Source organism: Bos indicus x Bos taurus, chromosome 4 (genome assembly GCF_003369695.1).
Source record: "Bos indicus x Bos taurus breed Angus x Brahman F1 hybrid chromosome 4, Bos_hybrid_MaternalHap_v2.0, whole genome shotgun sequence".
Lineage (NCBI taxonomy): Eukaryota > Metazoa > Chordata > Mammalia > Artiodactyla > Bovidae > Bos > Bos indicus x Bos taurus.
In genome coordinates this window covers 15,759,075-15,772,951 of record NC_040079.1, presented here as the reverse complement: position 1 = coordinate 15,772,951, position 13,877 = coordinate 15,759,075, and the positions used below count along the sequence as shown (strand labels likewise).

At 43.1% G+C, this 13,877-nt stretch overlaps 2 protein-coding genes across 3 annotated transcripts in view; one reads left to right on the top strand and one right to left on the bottom strand.

Moving 5' to 3' along the window:
• The first annotated feature begins 3,718 nt into the window (after positions 1–3,718).
• NDUFB2 (NADH:ubiquinone oxidoreductase subunit B2) lies at positions 3,719–11,396 on the top strand. The gene is made up of 3 exons (XM_027538831.1): positions 3,719–3,894; positions 7,752–7,896; positions 9,158–11,396. Exons 1-3 carry the CDS (start codon positions 3,788–3,790, stop codon positions 9,230–9,232), a joined length of 327 nt encoding a protein of 108 aa, XP_027394632.1. The 5' UTR covers positions 3,719–3,787; the 3' UTR covers positions 9,233–11,396.
• The window catches only part of BRAF (B-Raf proto-oncogene, serine/threonine kinase), a 176,635-nt gene continuing 170,605 nt past the window's right edge, over positions 7,848–13,877 (bottom strand). For both annotated transcript variants that reach the window (XM_027538827.1, XM_027538823.1), the window contains one exon: positions 7,848–7,925. In XM_027538827.1, the coding sequence (XP_027394628.1) occupies positions 7,882–7,925 (44 nt within the window). In that variant the 3' untranslated portion in view covers positions 7,848–7,881. The remainder of the gene's footprint in view (positions 7,926–13,877) is intronic.

Below are 13,877 nucleotides of genomic sequence, written 5' to 3'. Positions count from 1 at the left end.
GAGCCTGGGAGGGCTGTAGTCCATGGTGTCGCAGAGAGTTGGACACGACTGAGTGGCTAACACTTTCACATCCTGTTAACCAGGACTTGAGATTTGCAGTAGCACCCAGCGACATTCCAGCAGTGAAGGAAAACGGGGCGGCCATTGCCTGGCCCTCTGCACTGGGCCAGCTCACAGGCCATTCTCTCAAAGCTGCTCTGACACGTGGCTGGCCCACATGGACTCAGAGCATCCCAGGGTCAGTTTGTAGAGTGGATATTAATAAAGCTTAATTTCTTAATTTTGTTTAAAAGGAATGTTTTCCCCTGCATCCCAGTGGATTCTCCTGCTTGTTTTGGAGACTGCTCTAGACAGTGAGTGGAAAGTCAAGCGTTCCTGCTCTCTGAGTCCTGCTGTGACTGAAGGACTAGATTCTCCCATTCTTTCCTTCTTAAGGATAAAGTTCCTGTCTTTTAGGGAACAACTGAGAACAGAAGTTATCTTTAGATATTGGACAGAGATTCCCTTGGTGCAGTTTTTTTTTGTTTTTTAAGAGGGGTGGAGATGTTATTGGCACTTCCCAAGTCTTGAGGGTAGGGCATTTGAGTCAGGCAGTGAGAGCTTGGGGGCTCCAGGTAACCCTGTTCAGCTCCCTCCTATGGGCAAACCAGCCAGACATTCGGCCCTTTATGCCAAATGCACATGCCTTTGTGCTGTGGGCCAAGAGACGGGGGCACCAACACAGAGCGATGTCTCCCTGAGTGAACACCAGCACCTCTGAACCTTTCTTGAAAGCCAGTGGATTCCATCAACTTACTGTGATAATCATTAGTTATCTCTCACTGCATACACACTACCCACAAATACAGCAGTTTAATACCTGGTAGTCTCTGCAGGTCAGAAATGTAGGCGAAGCTTGGCGGGTCCTCTGCTCAGTCTTGCATGGCTACAAGCATCTTGGGGCTCCACTGGGGTAGGTCTGAATTCAGGCTTACTCATGTAGTTCCTTGTGGGGTGCTGGACCGAGGGCCTCAGTAGCTCAGGAGCCATTACAGCAGCAACAGAAAATGAACACAGGTTGAATTGAAGAGAAAAATGATTATTAATGGCTGTGCTTTAATATAGGTAATTTGCTGATTTTTAAAATAAGCATCTTAAAAAGGCTAAACTTGATTTATACATTCATCTTCATAAGGAGAAAACGCTACTTCTTGGGTATAAGTAGATAAAGGGGCAATGGGGCATCACTTGGAAGGGAGATCCCAGTTTAGTCCCTCCAAAGTAGAAAGAACAAGGTTCATTTCTGTGTTAAAACTGCTGGAAAGGTAAGTTCTTTCTTCTTTTGGAAACTTAGAGGGAAAGGGTGATCAAGCAACCTTTAAACGTAGAAAATTAGGGAATTCCCTGGCGGTCGGTGGTTAAGACTCAGTGCTTTCACTGCCATGGTCCATGTTCAATCCCTGGTTGCAAAAGTAAGATTCCAAGAGACATGTGTGCAGCCAAAAATATATAATAATAATAATAATAATGAACAAAAGTAGAAAATTAAATAAACATGAAGCCTTGTGAACAAGTTTTTTTTTCTTTCCTCATTCCCCTGCAGTGTGCTTTTCTGAGAATCAAAAAGAGAGCCATTGTGCAACCTGCAAAAGGCAGTCAGGGATATTTGCCCTTGGAATTTTTAGAACATGTCTGCAACACAAACATGCATTGCTGTTACGTAAACAGTCAAAATAGTGTGCTGATGGGGACCCTAAACTTTTCATAGTAAAAAATCAGAATTAGTGATGCAAAACATTAGAGCTAAGGACCGCACAAATGGTCTATAGAACAATATTGTTTTAAATACAAGCCAGCATTAAAGTTAAAAGTTTTTATTTTGTAACTGAGCAAGAAAGATGGGGGGCGGTAAGTGAATTTTAGTTTACCTGAAGAGCTTTTGCAGCCAGGAAAATATTGACTAATAAAAAATTGCTGAGTACATACATGCTGTGGGCCAGGTACTCTCTTGAATGGCTGATGAAGGGTACTGAGACCTGGAGAAGTGACTTGTCCAAATGGACAGAGCTAACCATTGGTAGAGCTGAGGCTGAACTCTGGATTTTCAGACTATCAAGTTCTTTGGAGTATTTTTGTTTAAGCTGGGTTTTTTTGTTTGTTTGTTTTTTGTGGCCTAGGAATCACAGCATTGTTCTTTCCTGGGAGCAAGGCAGGCAGCTGTCTAATATGGGCAGAGAGCTCTCTTTGGAAGGATGAAAGACACTGCTCTGCCTATTCATGAACATCTCTTAATGGTTTGTGCATGTACTAGGAAGGGTAAATAGTGAATGGTAGTCCCAGAGAAAGCCACACTATTGCGTATCAGCTGGGAAGTCAACTTGCCCCCAGAAAACAGTACATTCTTTCTTACAGTTTATATACTTACAAGTTAGGACAGGAGAAGGCAGGAGTGGGGAGGGATAGCGGGTGAATGTGGGGAGGGGCATGAGTTCTACAGGGCCAGAGGGTCCAGCAGTAAGTTTGGCAGAAAGGTGTGTTGTTTGTTTGCTAAGTCGTGTCCAACTCTTTTTGACCTCTTGGACTGCAGCACTCCAGGCTTCCCTGTCCTTCACTGACTCCCGGAGGAAGCCTTTTCTCCAGGGAGAGAGGTTCCTAGCTACTGGGCACATGGAGGCCCATTATTTGCCAAAGGAGGAGTGTCAGTTATATTCAATACACTTAAATCCCTAAATTTCAGGTCTATGTTTCTCTCCATAAATTTCCAAATTTTCATGCTTATCACTCAGTGTGAAGTCTTCAGTGCTTGGCAGGTGATCCATTTCAAATCGACATCTCCAAGGTGTGAGGCTGGCAGTTAAGTTTATAAAAATCGAGAATTCTTAGGAAAACTATAATTCATAAGTTGGGACACTAAGAATTTGGGAGCTGGAGTTCTCAAGGATGGAGAAAGGGGTTCTTCAGCTCCCCAAAGTTTGGGAAGTTTGGAGTTCATTCAGGACTTAATAGAAGGCAATATTAAGAGACAAACGCCAAGAATCCAGGGCTGGCTCAGGATCCAGGGATTGGGAGCACCGCGTATATTAGGGGCCTGCTAAAATGCAGATTCCTTGGCCCTACTCCAGACATAATAGCTGGGGTCGGACTCCTCAGGGGATTCTGATACCTCCAGTCCAGGTGCTGACATTTGAGAACCACGGGCTGCGGGTTGGTTATCAAGCTCATGTTTGCAGGACAGCTGTATAACGATGAAGGCTTCAAAGAAATCGTGTAGCCTTTGCAGGGGAGGAATACAATGGACTAGCTTTGGGAAGGACAGACTGGTTCAGAATGGATCTGGCAGCCTAGGAGGGTCTGGAAGAGTAGTTAATTCGGGAGGAGCAGGCAGAGGGGCGGGTCCGGGTCGGGTAACAGCGCCTAGATCAGCACCGGTAGCAAAGAGCGAGCTGTGTCAGCGTTAAGTTTCTGTGTCCGCGAAACAGAGGGCTCCAGGAGCTGAGCGCCGAGGTCCGGCACGCCCATCCCTGGCTCCACCAGGGCCGTCTACACCGCTGACCTTTCGTCAGGGCGCCACCAGGCCCACAAAGCGAGACCCCGTCTGCTGGCGCGAACGGCGCGCTCAGGCGGCGGCCCCGGACGCTTTCACCTCAGGAAGTGACTGAGACGCTCCTTCGGGCAGGTAATTACCGCTTCCCCGCCCCTCCCTACGTCACAGGGAGAGGGGGCGGGTCGGCTCTGTGACGTCGTCGGGCGGGTGCCAGCGGAAGTGACGTGGAGCGGCGGTGCGGTCTGGGTAACGGCCGGGCTAACGATGGCTGGCATGTCGGCTCTGAAGCGACTGGCGCCGTTCGCTCACGTTGGAGGCCACCTCTTCAGAGGCCGCTGCGCGAGGGCGGCTGGAGCCCGTGGCGTCCGTCGGTGAGTATTGCCTAGGGTTGGGGCTTCGCCCGCTCCTAGCGGAAGGCACTAGCCTTCGGGACGTCCTCACCTTGACGCCGAGCAGCAGGGGCCGATCCTGGTCTGCGGCGGCCTCCACCCCTGAGGCATGCTGGGACTTGGAGTCTGACGGCGCGATGCCGGGGCCGGGGGAGCCGGTAGAGGTGTGTATATGACGGTCTCGGGCCAGAGGGAGGCTGCCCCCGGGAAGCTGACCAGTTGAACGTGGAGACAGTTGGAGCTAATCTGGAAGCAAGGACAGGAGCTGAGGAGGCGAGGGCGTCAGGGAGAGGAAATCACCTGTACAGGGTAGTTTGAAGCTTCAAGCTTGAGGCAAGATGAGGCCAGAGGTGAGGCCGGAGACCTCGGGTCATAGGGAAAGAATGGTAGAGGCTCCTTATGCGTGGCTGTGCCCTAGCTTCCCTGGTGGGTCGGACAGTAAAGGATCTGCCCGCAATGCGGGAGACCCGAGTTCGATCCCTGGATCAAGAAGATTTCCCCGGAGAAGGGAATGGCAACCCACTCTAGTATTCTTGCCTGGAGAATCCTCTGAACAGAGGAGCCTGGCGGGCTACGCTCCATTGGAGTCACAAAGAGTCGGACACGGCTGACCGACTAAAACACAGAGGCCTGCCTGAGAGATTTCCAACAGAGGCGCTGATCGGTCGTTTTAATCAGATGTCACGTGGGCACGTTTTAATTCTAAAAAGTTACTATGGTTGTAGAGTGGAGAATTAGTCCTCCAAGGCACGAGAGTGGAGTGGGAAAGGGTGGGAAGAGAGCCAAAAGTGGATGTTTGGGCAATGTTGGAAGTGTTCTTTTTAAAAATATTTTATAGAACAGTTTTCTGTCCCTCCCCCCCCCCCCAAAAAAAAAAAAAATTGAGAGGAAGGTACAGAGATTTCCCATAAACCCCCCAAGCCACACATGCATAGCTTGCTTCATTATCAGCACTCCCCACCGGAGGGTACGTTTGTTACAGTTGATAAGCCTATGTTGACAGATTATTGTCAACCCAAAGCCTGTAGTATCCTTTAGAGTTTACCTTTGCAACACCAGAATTTAAGAGTGAGCAAAAGCAGAGTCACCCATGATGTAGCGGGAGAAGCCCACTGGAGAGCCCAGTGCTGATGCCAAGAGGGCAGGTCTACCAAAAGCAAGCTGGGAGTGCAGAGAGATTAAGAGCAGGACTGAAAACAGTACACTGGATTTTTCCAGGTGATGTTCCAGGCCCCTCTGACCACGGTCCACACTTTACCAAGAGGCACTGAAAAAGAGTGGTTAAAAGCAGGATTCTGCCCCCAGACTGTCTGTCCAGATCTCACCTCTGCCACGCTCTTGCTGTCTGATCTTGGAAAAGTTTCATGATCTCTTAAGAACTGAGTTTTCTCACCGGTTTAATTGGGATAATAATGTTGACTCCCAGGGAAGTAAACGAGTAACAAATCTCTGAAGTGTTGTGAGTTGCTGGTACTCAGTAAAGACAATACAAGTATTGTATAAAGAGCTGCTGTTATTAGGGAACTGAGACCCAGCTAAATGAAAAGATTGACTTGCCTAAAGCCACGTGTCTGTTATGAATATGGAATTGGGACAGATGTAGGATGGAGAGAAGGAAAAGGCATGTGTGACCTGAGAAGGACAGAGATCAAGAGCCACCAACAACAGCCTTTGAGCCTGCGTGGGAAGACGAGGGGGTGTTCCTCTTCGCTGCAGTCTTGGTACTTCCATGCCAAGATTTTAATGATTTATTAAAAGTTAAAAAAAAATTAATCTGTCGTAGTTTCTATTTGGAGGGATGTTCAGGCCTATCTAGTTTGCCTTAGTGCAGTTAGCAACTTCTTGGAACATAAAATTAGATGTTTGTGGACTCTTTATATTCTTTAATCATGGCAATCATTATGTCGTCCATCCTTTCTCTAATTGCAGTGTTTCAAATCTTCGTTCAAAAAGATTTATACCTTGCAGTCAATGACCCATTTATTTCATAGTTAAAACAAGATGTAACTCTCACAATAATGAAATGTGGAGAGTTCCTGGGAAGGGGTTTAAACTATAATTTTCGAAACTTATTTTAAATGAGTTTAACTGATGGGCACTTACTACTAGATTGTATCTAAAACTTGTCAAAGAGGAAGCCTGTTGTTAATATATTGAATTCCCACCCCCATGGTTTGTTTACATAATGTAGTATCTCTATGCACAGATAGCTCCTGCATAGGTACTGTTAAATAAAATTGGCATACAGAAACAGTGTGATAAATTCAGGGTGTAAAGTAGTGATGCTTGACAGAAGCTTTTGAAAGTAACATGTGCGGAAGGTTATTGGTGGCTCAAACAATAAATGCTCATGGAAGCGCTTTGCAGTCTGTAAAGTTCCATACAAATGTAATACCATATTTACCATAAGTAAAATACATATTTACCATAAGTAAAAAATTAGTACTATATGTTAGTAAAAGATTACCTAAAAACTGATGAAAGTTTAGAAGCTGGCTTTAATAAATGTTTGAAAAAAAAGTAATATATGGTCACTGTAAAAAAGGATACATACTTACATGAATACACACATGCATGCAGAAAGAATACAACCCATTTCTTATACCATCCGTAGCTAATTACTATTAATATTTTATATAGAATCTTTCAAATAAAAGTGTTGGATAGATATTTACATAAATATGGAATTAATGTTTGTGGGCAGTATTTAAGAGCTTGGGCTTTGTCACCAAACAATAATAATACTCCAGTGTCCTCATTTGTAAACATTGATAACCATAGATCTATCTCATCAGGTTGTTTTGAAAATTAAATGATAATATATAAAGTGCTTTGTGTGGTGTCTGACAGGTGATAAGATGCTCTGTAAATAGTAACTATTAGTAATCTTTTAGAGTAGAAGAGAATAAAAAGGGTACTGGGTAATATGTATCAAGAACCATGGAAGTAGTAATATTCACAAACTGTAGTGCATTTTGAAGTAATTTTACTGAAGTTTTTGTACAGATATTCATTTCTGTGTCAAACAAAAGGGAACATTGTTTTATAAGCTGATTCTTACCTGGAATGAAATTTGTGAACATGTTTTATATAGAAACTTTCTTTGAAATTCTATATCCATTTCTGTGTAATAGTATATGTATAGCTGCTGAAAGGGACTTGAAAGTAGCCCCGTTAGGTACAACTTACATTATTTACATTAGATTCAAGCTATAATAATTAAACTCCAACAAAATAAAATGAGTAGAGCCCTATGGATGATATCCCACACCTTGTCAACAGTATCTAAATGAAAAAACAAAAAACAGAAAAACTTGTTCAAACTTACTGTTTAAGTCTCTTTGCTTTGTTCAGTGCTGTTGGCTTATTAAAAAGGATCTAAGTTCTCTTTTCCATAAAGTGGTCTTTTAAGAAAGACTGTATTACTAATACAGCAGAGGACATAATTTGTCTTTGAAACAGATGGCTCTCCAGAACAAAATTATTTTGCTGATTTGTTTCTCTGGATAAGCTAGTGACCTACTACAGATTCACGATCCCTTAACCGTGTGGGGCCAGTACCCCACTAATCAGCACATTCATATCTGGTGTAAAACGTGTGGATATTCACTGAATGAACATCATAATTAGCCTCTCGTCAGTTCAGGCCAGTTTTTGCCACTGCACAGGTTTACAGCACGCTTATGCAAGTGGAGTATTTTGAGGGACCATGGAGCATTATCCTTCTGTTTTTTTTGCGGAGGAGGAGAGAAAGGTTTAGTTTCTGGCTGTAACTCATAGAGTTTTGGATGAGCTCGAAGACAGGGCAAGCTGCTTCACATGTCTGTTTTGTCATGTAGGGCTGGCGGAGGTGCGCACATTGAGCCCCGGTACAGACAGTTCCCGCAGCTGACCAGATCCCAGGTGATCCAGGCCGAGTTCTTCAGTGCGACCATGTGGTTCTGGATTCTCTGGCGCTTCTGGCACGACTCAGATGCTGTGCTGGTAAGTGGAGGAGAGTAGTCCTTGTCCTTCTGTGGGTGTGGGGAGGGAAGATATGTTAACAGCTTAGATTGTTTTTCTGTTTGTAGCCTGTTTTTCTATCTGGAGGTATGTTGTCCTTATGTGTATGCAGGGATCCTTTTATTTTAGGAAACATTATCATCTCTGACCTTTTCCACCCAGGGATGTACACGTAGATACTGCGTGTCTTACGGTTGCCAATTGGTGGCCGCATCTGGAAGGGAGACTACAGAAGCTAATTCTCTTACCTTCCAAGCTGGGTAGGGGGTCATCGGCAGGTTAAGTTTCACCCTTAAATGTCTTTAAATGATACATGTCATCTAGTCTGTCTAGAGGCCCAAGGCAGCCAGGTTAAGTGGAATGGATGTGAGCTAATTTGTCTGAAGCAGGGAAATTAATTACTGGTGACTTTCTAACATGTAACTGGCCTCAAATGAGCTTTTAATCACATTTGCACAGATGCCATTCTCTAGGAAACTACAGTTTTAGGCCATTGAAATCCGTGCTTATTGATCCAGAATACTTTGAATTTCAGTAAATTTAGTTAATTTTTTTTAACGATAGGGAAAAATCTTAAATTTACACAGTGAGTTCTAGAAGCATCAGGTTGATTGGTGTCCCACTTCTCTTAGAATTGCTGTGCCCTCGTCCCCCAGAAAGAAGCTGCCTGGCGTCTGTGGACTGGCAGCACACAGACACCTTTGTCTCACTGTGGGTCGGCTGTCAGATCTGTGTGTGGCTGTCTGGCAGGAGATGATGGCAGGCCCTGGATGAGGATCAAAGCGGAATGAGCCCACACGAAGCTCCCAGGCCCCCGGCAGGAACGGCAGGACAGTTTGAGACACTATGTTTTGTCAGGGATTCAAGACAACACTGTTGTCAAGGGATTCACAACAATTCAGGGATTCTTGTGACGTGGGGTGTCTTTGAAATCTGTTGTCTCCATTCCCCCTTCCTTCCATCCAAAACTCATACTCAAATGCCAGCTCAGGCGGAAACTCCAAAATGGCCAAGCTTCTCAAATTCAGGCCGCGGCGCATTCTGAACAGATTGAAGAATAGTTGGACCATCAGATGGCTGAAGTGCAATAGAATTGCTCCTGGGGTATATAAAGGATTATTATTTAAATCACTTGCCCCACCAAGATTTCTTTTAAAATTTAATCAACTGTATGGAGTATAGATTATTAATAGTTTTGTGAAGTATAGATTCTTGAACTTTTTTTTTAATTGATTGTCCTTAGGGTCACTTTCCTTATCCCGACCCTTCCCAGTGGACAGATGAGGAATTGGGTATCCCTCCGGATGATGAAGACTGAAAACAGAGGCTCAGCTCTTGCCAAATGGGTGCACCCCATGTTTCTTGTTATGTTTATTTGTCTGTAAACATGTTTTGACTTTGCACCTATGGTGATTCTGAAGAAACAGTGCATTTTATAACAGTATAAAGAATAATTAACACATCATGTCTAACTTCTGCTTTTCCTGTTTTCACATTTGCTGTCATTCTGCCCCTTCTTCCCCCTACACACTTTTAGTCTCATCTTCCTTTTCATGTTTAAAAAAATTATTTTTTCTTAAGCTTTGTTACAGTTTAGGGTCCCATTTGTCTGTCTATTGATCAAAGACTTTAAGCACCAGCTCTGCTGGACAAGATAGATAGGGAGCTTGTTTGTAGTTACAAAAATAGTTCTAATTAAAAATTTGAGCATATGGGAATATTACATATTGGAATTGTGTGGAAATTAACTCTTTCAACAGTAAAAGGTTATGGCCCTTTCATTTTCCAGAACAGGAGGTTTTTCTTTCAAAAGGAAGATAGCTGGGAGGAATTCTCTTCCTCACAAATTCTTCAGGGATTAAGACACTGCATGGATAATAGATGTAAAATAAAGCCCAGACTCTTAAAGCTTTTTAAAAGAAAGCACAGGAGACTATCTTAATAATCTTAAGGCAGACAAAAAACTTTTGGAGAAAAGCACTGATTAAAATAAAACAGTAACTTTTATTTAGCCTCATCAAAAATTTATGCTATCACAAGATACCATTAAGGACTGAAATATATAAGCCACTAATTTGGAAAAAATATAGCATCTATATCCAACAAAGGGCTTGTATCTGGTATATGTAAAGAACCCCTATAATCATAAATTAGATTCAACAGTCCAACTGAAAAATGGGCAAAAGCCTTGAGCAGATACTTCACAAACAAAGATACATGAGTGGCCAATAATCACATGAAAAAGGCTCTTAATGTCATTAATCACCAGGGAAATGCAAATTAAAGCTACAGTAAGATATCTCTTACACTTACTAGGATGGCTAAAATAGGACTGACAGCTTTAAATGTTAGTGACAGTTTGGAGCAACTAGCAATATTTGCTAGTAAGAGTGTAAAACAGTACAGTGATTTTGTAGAATTGTTTGGCAGCTTCTAATGAAGTTAAACGTGTATCCTAGGATTCAGCAACTGTATTCCTAGGATTTACTCAAGAGAAATGAAAACTATGTCTCCATAAGAGACATGTACAAAATTTTGCATAATATCTCCAAACTAGACCTAATTGTACATCAATGAGAGAATGGGTAAACATATTACAGTATATTCATTCAACTGAATAATAATTCAGCAATTAAAAACAACAAGCTATAAGACGATCATTTAGATGAATCTGAGAGTCCTCATATTAAGCAAAAGGAGTGAACATCACTTAAAAGTACATAATGATTCCATTCATATCAAGTCTACAAACTGGTGAAACTGTAGAGGTAGGGTAGGGGTTATGTGGGTGTATACAGTTGTCAAAATTCATTGAACTAAACCCATAGTATCTGCACGTTTTTATTTTAACTACACCTCCAGAAAAATGTAAAAAAAACCATTGCACATTAATAATTGCCATCATTCAAAACACCTTGGAAATTGTTTTAAAGAATATGAAGCATTAAGTGTCAGTTAAGTGTTCTTGTTAAATCAGACTACTAGTATTGCTGTTATTTTAATTAGAAGTAGTTTATTGACATAAAAATTACAGCAGTTTTGAGTATGTGGGGTGGGGGGTGGGGACAAACAGTTAAGCTGTTTTACAGCTTGTTTTGTGTCTCTGGCTTTGCTATGGACCAGGCAGAGGTCCCTGTCCTCACCAGGCTTCTTTGTTTCTCCAGTGTTAGTAGGTCTGCAGCACTAGCCTCTCCTGTCTTCTCATACATTTTCCAATATTCCTGCACACAGTCATTAACATTTTAATGATTAGACTGTAAGCCTGTTGAGAAAGCAAGGTGATTTGACTCCTCTGCAAGGCTCCTCACATGATTGATGCTCAGTGAATGCTTGAATAATTGAATGAACAAGAGCAATGGATTTGAAGCTTTCCAACTTTTGTTTCCCTGCAGGAGCCAGATGAGAATTTCAAGAAATTAAGGACATCATATTGTATATTAAAGTTGTAAATTAAAGTGTGTTGGCCAAGAATGAGGAACTGAGTTATGGATATTTCTGATGATGATTTCCTGTGCACTGAACTGCTGTGCCAACTGCTTGTAGCCCTTTTTGTGGATTTCTTGGGTACCCCATGGTATAGATGATCAGTGAGGATCAAGGTTCAAGGAAATGAAGTCACCTTACTTAGGGTCACACACTGCTGAGTGAATGACATGAGGTCTGACCCCATGCTTAACAGCAGTGCCATGCTGCCTCCCTGCTTAGCTGTCTTAGTCACATGTACATTGACAGTTTGTAAAGATCATGCCATTTCTCTGCTGCTAGTGTTTTCTTGCCCAAAGTATACAGAGGTTAGAGGTCGGTACAGTCCATCTTGTGTTTATGTATCTCTTGTGGGCTCGACACTGTGTTGAGTCACCATTTGTGGAACTCTTAAGACAGTGTTCTTGCCTGGAGAGTCCCAGGGATGGGGGAGCCTGGTAGGCTGCCGTCTCTGGGGTCGCACAGAGTTGGACACGACTGAAGTGACTTAGCAGCAGCAAGACATGTTTCTGTCTAGGAATTCTTAGGGCCAGAAGAATGTGAGATAAGGGTGAAATAGGACAATGCAGTTTTTCAAGAGTTTTGTTTCAAAGTACTTTTCAACTTTCTGTAGTATCATAATTCTGAGAGGAGGTAGGACAGAATTTTTTCTATCTACAGATAAAAATATGCACTAGAGTAGCTTAAGGACTTGCCCAGAAGCATAGCTGTTCACATTTTGATGTTTTTGACTATCTAGGTGTTGGGACTGCCATGCTAAACAAGACAGATGAGAACTCAGACTTTGGCAAGGACAGACAAGTAGAAAGTTGCTGTGAAGGCAGTTAACACTGGGTGCTGGGTGGGTCCATGCTGATCCTTTTTGGTGGACAGAAGGCATCTGAGCTGAAACCTGACACAGAGCAGGAACCAGCTGTGTGGGGTCTGAAGGAAGAGTGCCCCAGGGACAAGGAAGAGCAAGGACCAAGGTCTAGGGTGGGACCAGGGTCACCATGTTTAAGGGACAGAAAGTCCACTGGGCTTCCAGCAGGGGAGGAGAGGGTGGGACTAGATGAGGTCAGGCAGTGAGAAAGCTTCTCACAAGTTTTAAGCAGGGGATGGTCCAATTTGAGTTCCTAGTTCCTAGGCTTTCACTCACCCTTTGTTCTCCCCAGTGGTCAGAATGGGCCCAATGGCAGCAAAAGCAGAAGCAAGTGAAACAGTTTTTCACCCTCCCCACCGTTGCCTCCAGCAGTCCTGAGCCTGATGCACAGGTGTTGGACACTCCTGGTTTTGTGTTTACTCACCTGTGTAGGAGTGTGCTGTCTCACCTGGTAAGTATTCGTGGTCTTTAGAAGACCATTAGATTCCTATGTACTTTTTAGGTCTCAGTTTTTGTTGTTTTCCATTGTTGCTCCTCCCCCCATCAATAGAGTTGTTTGGGAAAGACTACAGTGAACTCAAGTAGGATAACCCCATTAGCTTTTTTCCTGAGAAATCAATCAGAATTGCTTGACTTGAATTAAAAGATAACTAGCCGTCTTTTAAAATCGGCCAATGTGGCCTCCATATGCTGAATCCTCTTTTCTATATCTGGGCTGTGAAATCACTTTGTGCTGATGCAAAAATTGTCCCAGCCAGCTTACTCTCAAAGGAACAAACCTCTTACTCTCCTCATACTCTTTCCATTTTAGAGATGAGTAAGTTGAACTTCCCTTGTGGCTCAGCTGGTAAAGAATCTGCCTGCAGTGCAGGAGACCTGGGTTCTATCCCTGGGTTGGGAAGATCCCCTGGAGAAGGGAAAGGCTACCCACTCCAGTATTCTGGCCTGGAGAATTCCATGGACTGTATAGTCCACGGGGTCGCAGAGAATCGGACACGACTGAGTGACTTGCACATCCAACTTTAACTTCTAAGTTGAACTGTAGAGCGGTTAGGTAACTTCCCTAAGTTCCAACAGTTAGAGAACTAAGGTTCAAATCCTGGTTGTTTGGCTGTAGGTCTGAGTGAGGTAGATAGAGTAAAGCTTTGTGATCAAGACCTACCTACTCTTAAGTCATTTTATGTCATGACCTAGAGTGTGTGTATGTGTATACATACATATATAATAGGAAAGTTTTATGCAAACTTACCTGTTATATTTTCATTTTTATTCTATTTTACATTTAAACAAATGGTTGGTTGAGACTGATTTTACTACCCACTAATGGGTTTCAATCTGCAGTTTGGAAAACTGGCACAGTGAGGAACTCAGGCCCTGGAGCCAGACTTGCTGGGTCTGACTCCTGGCTCTGGTCACTTATTTATGGAATGCCTGCTGGGAGTTTGGGCAGATTACTTGTTTGAACTTTGCCTCAATGCCCTCATTTGTAAAATGGATTAAGTAGATTCAATGAATTTGCACATAAGCCCTCAGAACTACATTTGGCAGGAAGGAAATAGCCTAAATGGAAGCAACTGTTATTTCCAAACCATTGGGTCCAAACTAAGTTTATAATGAC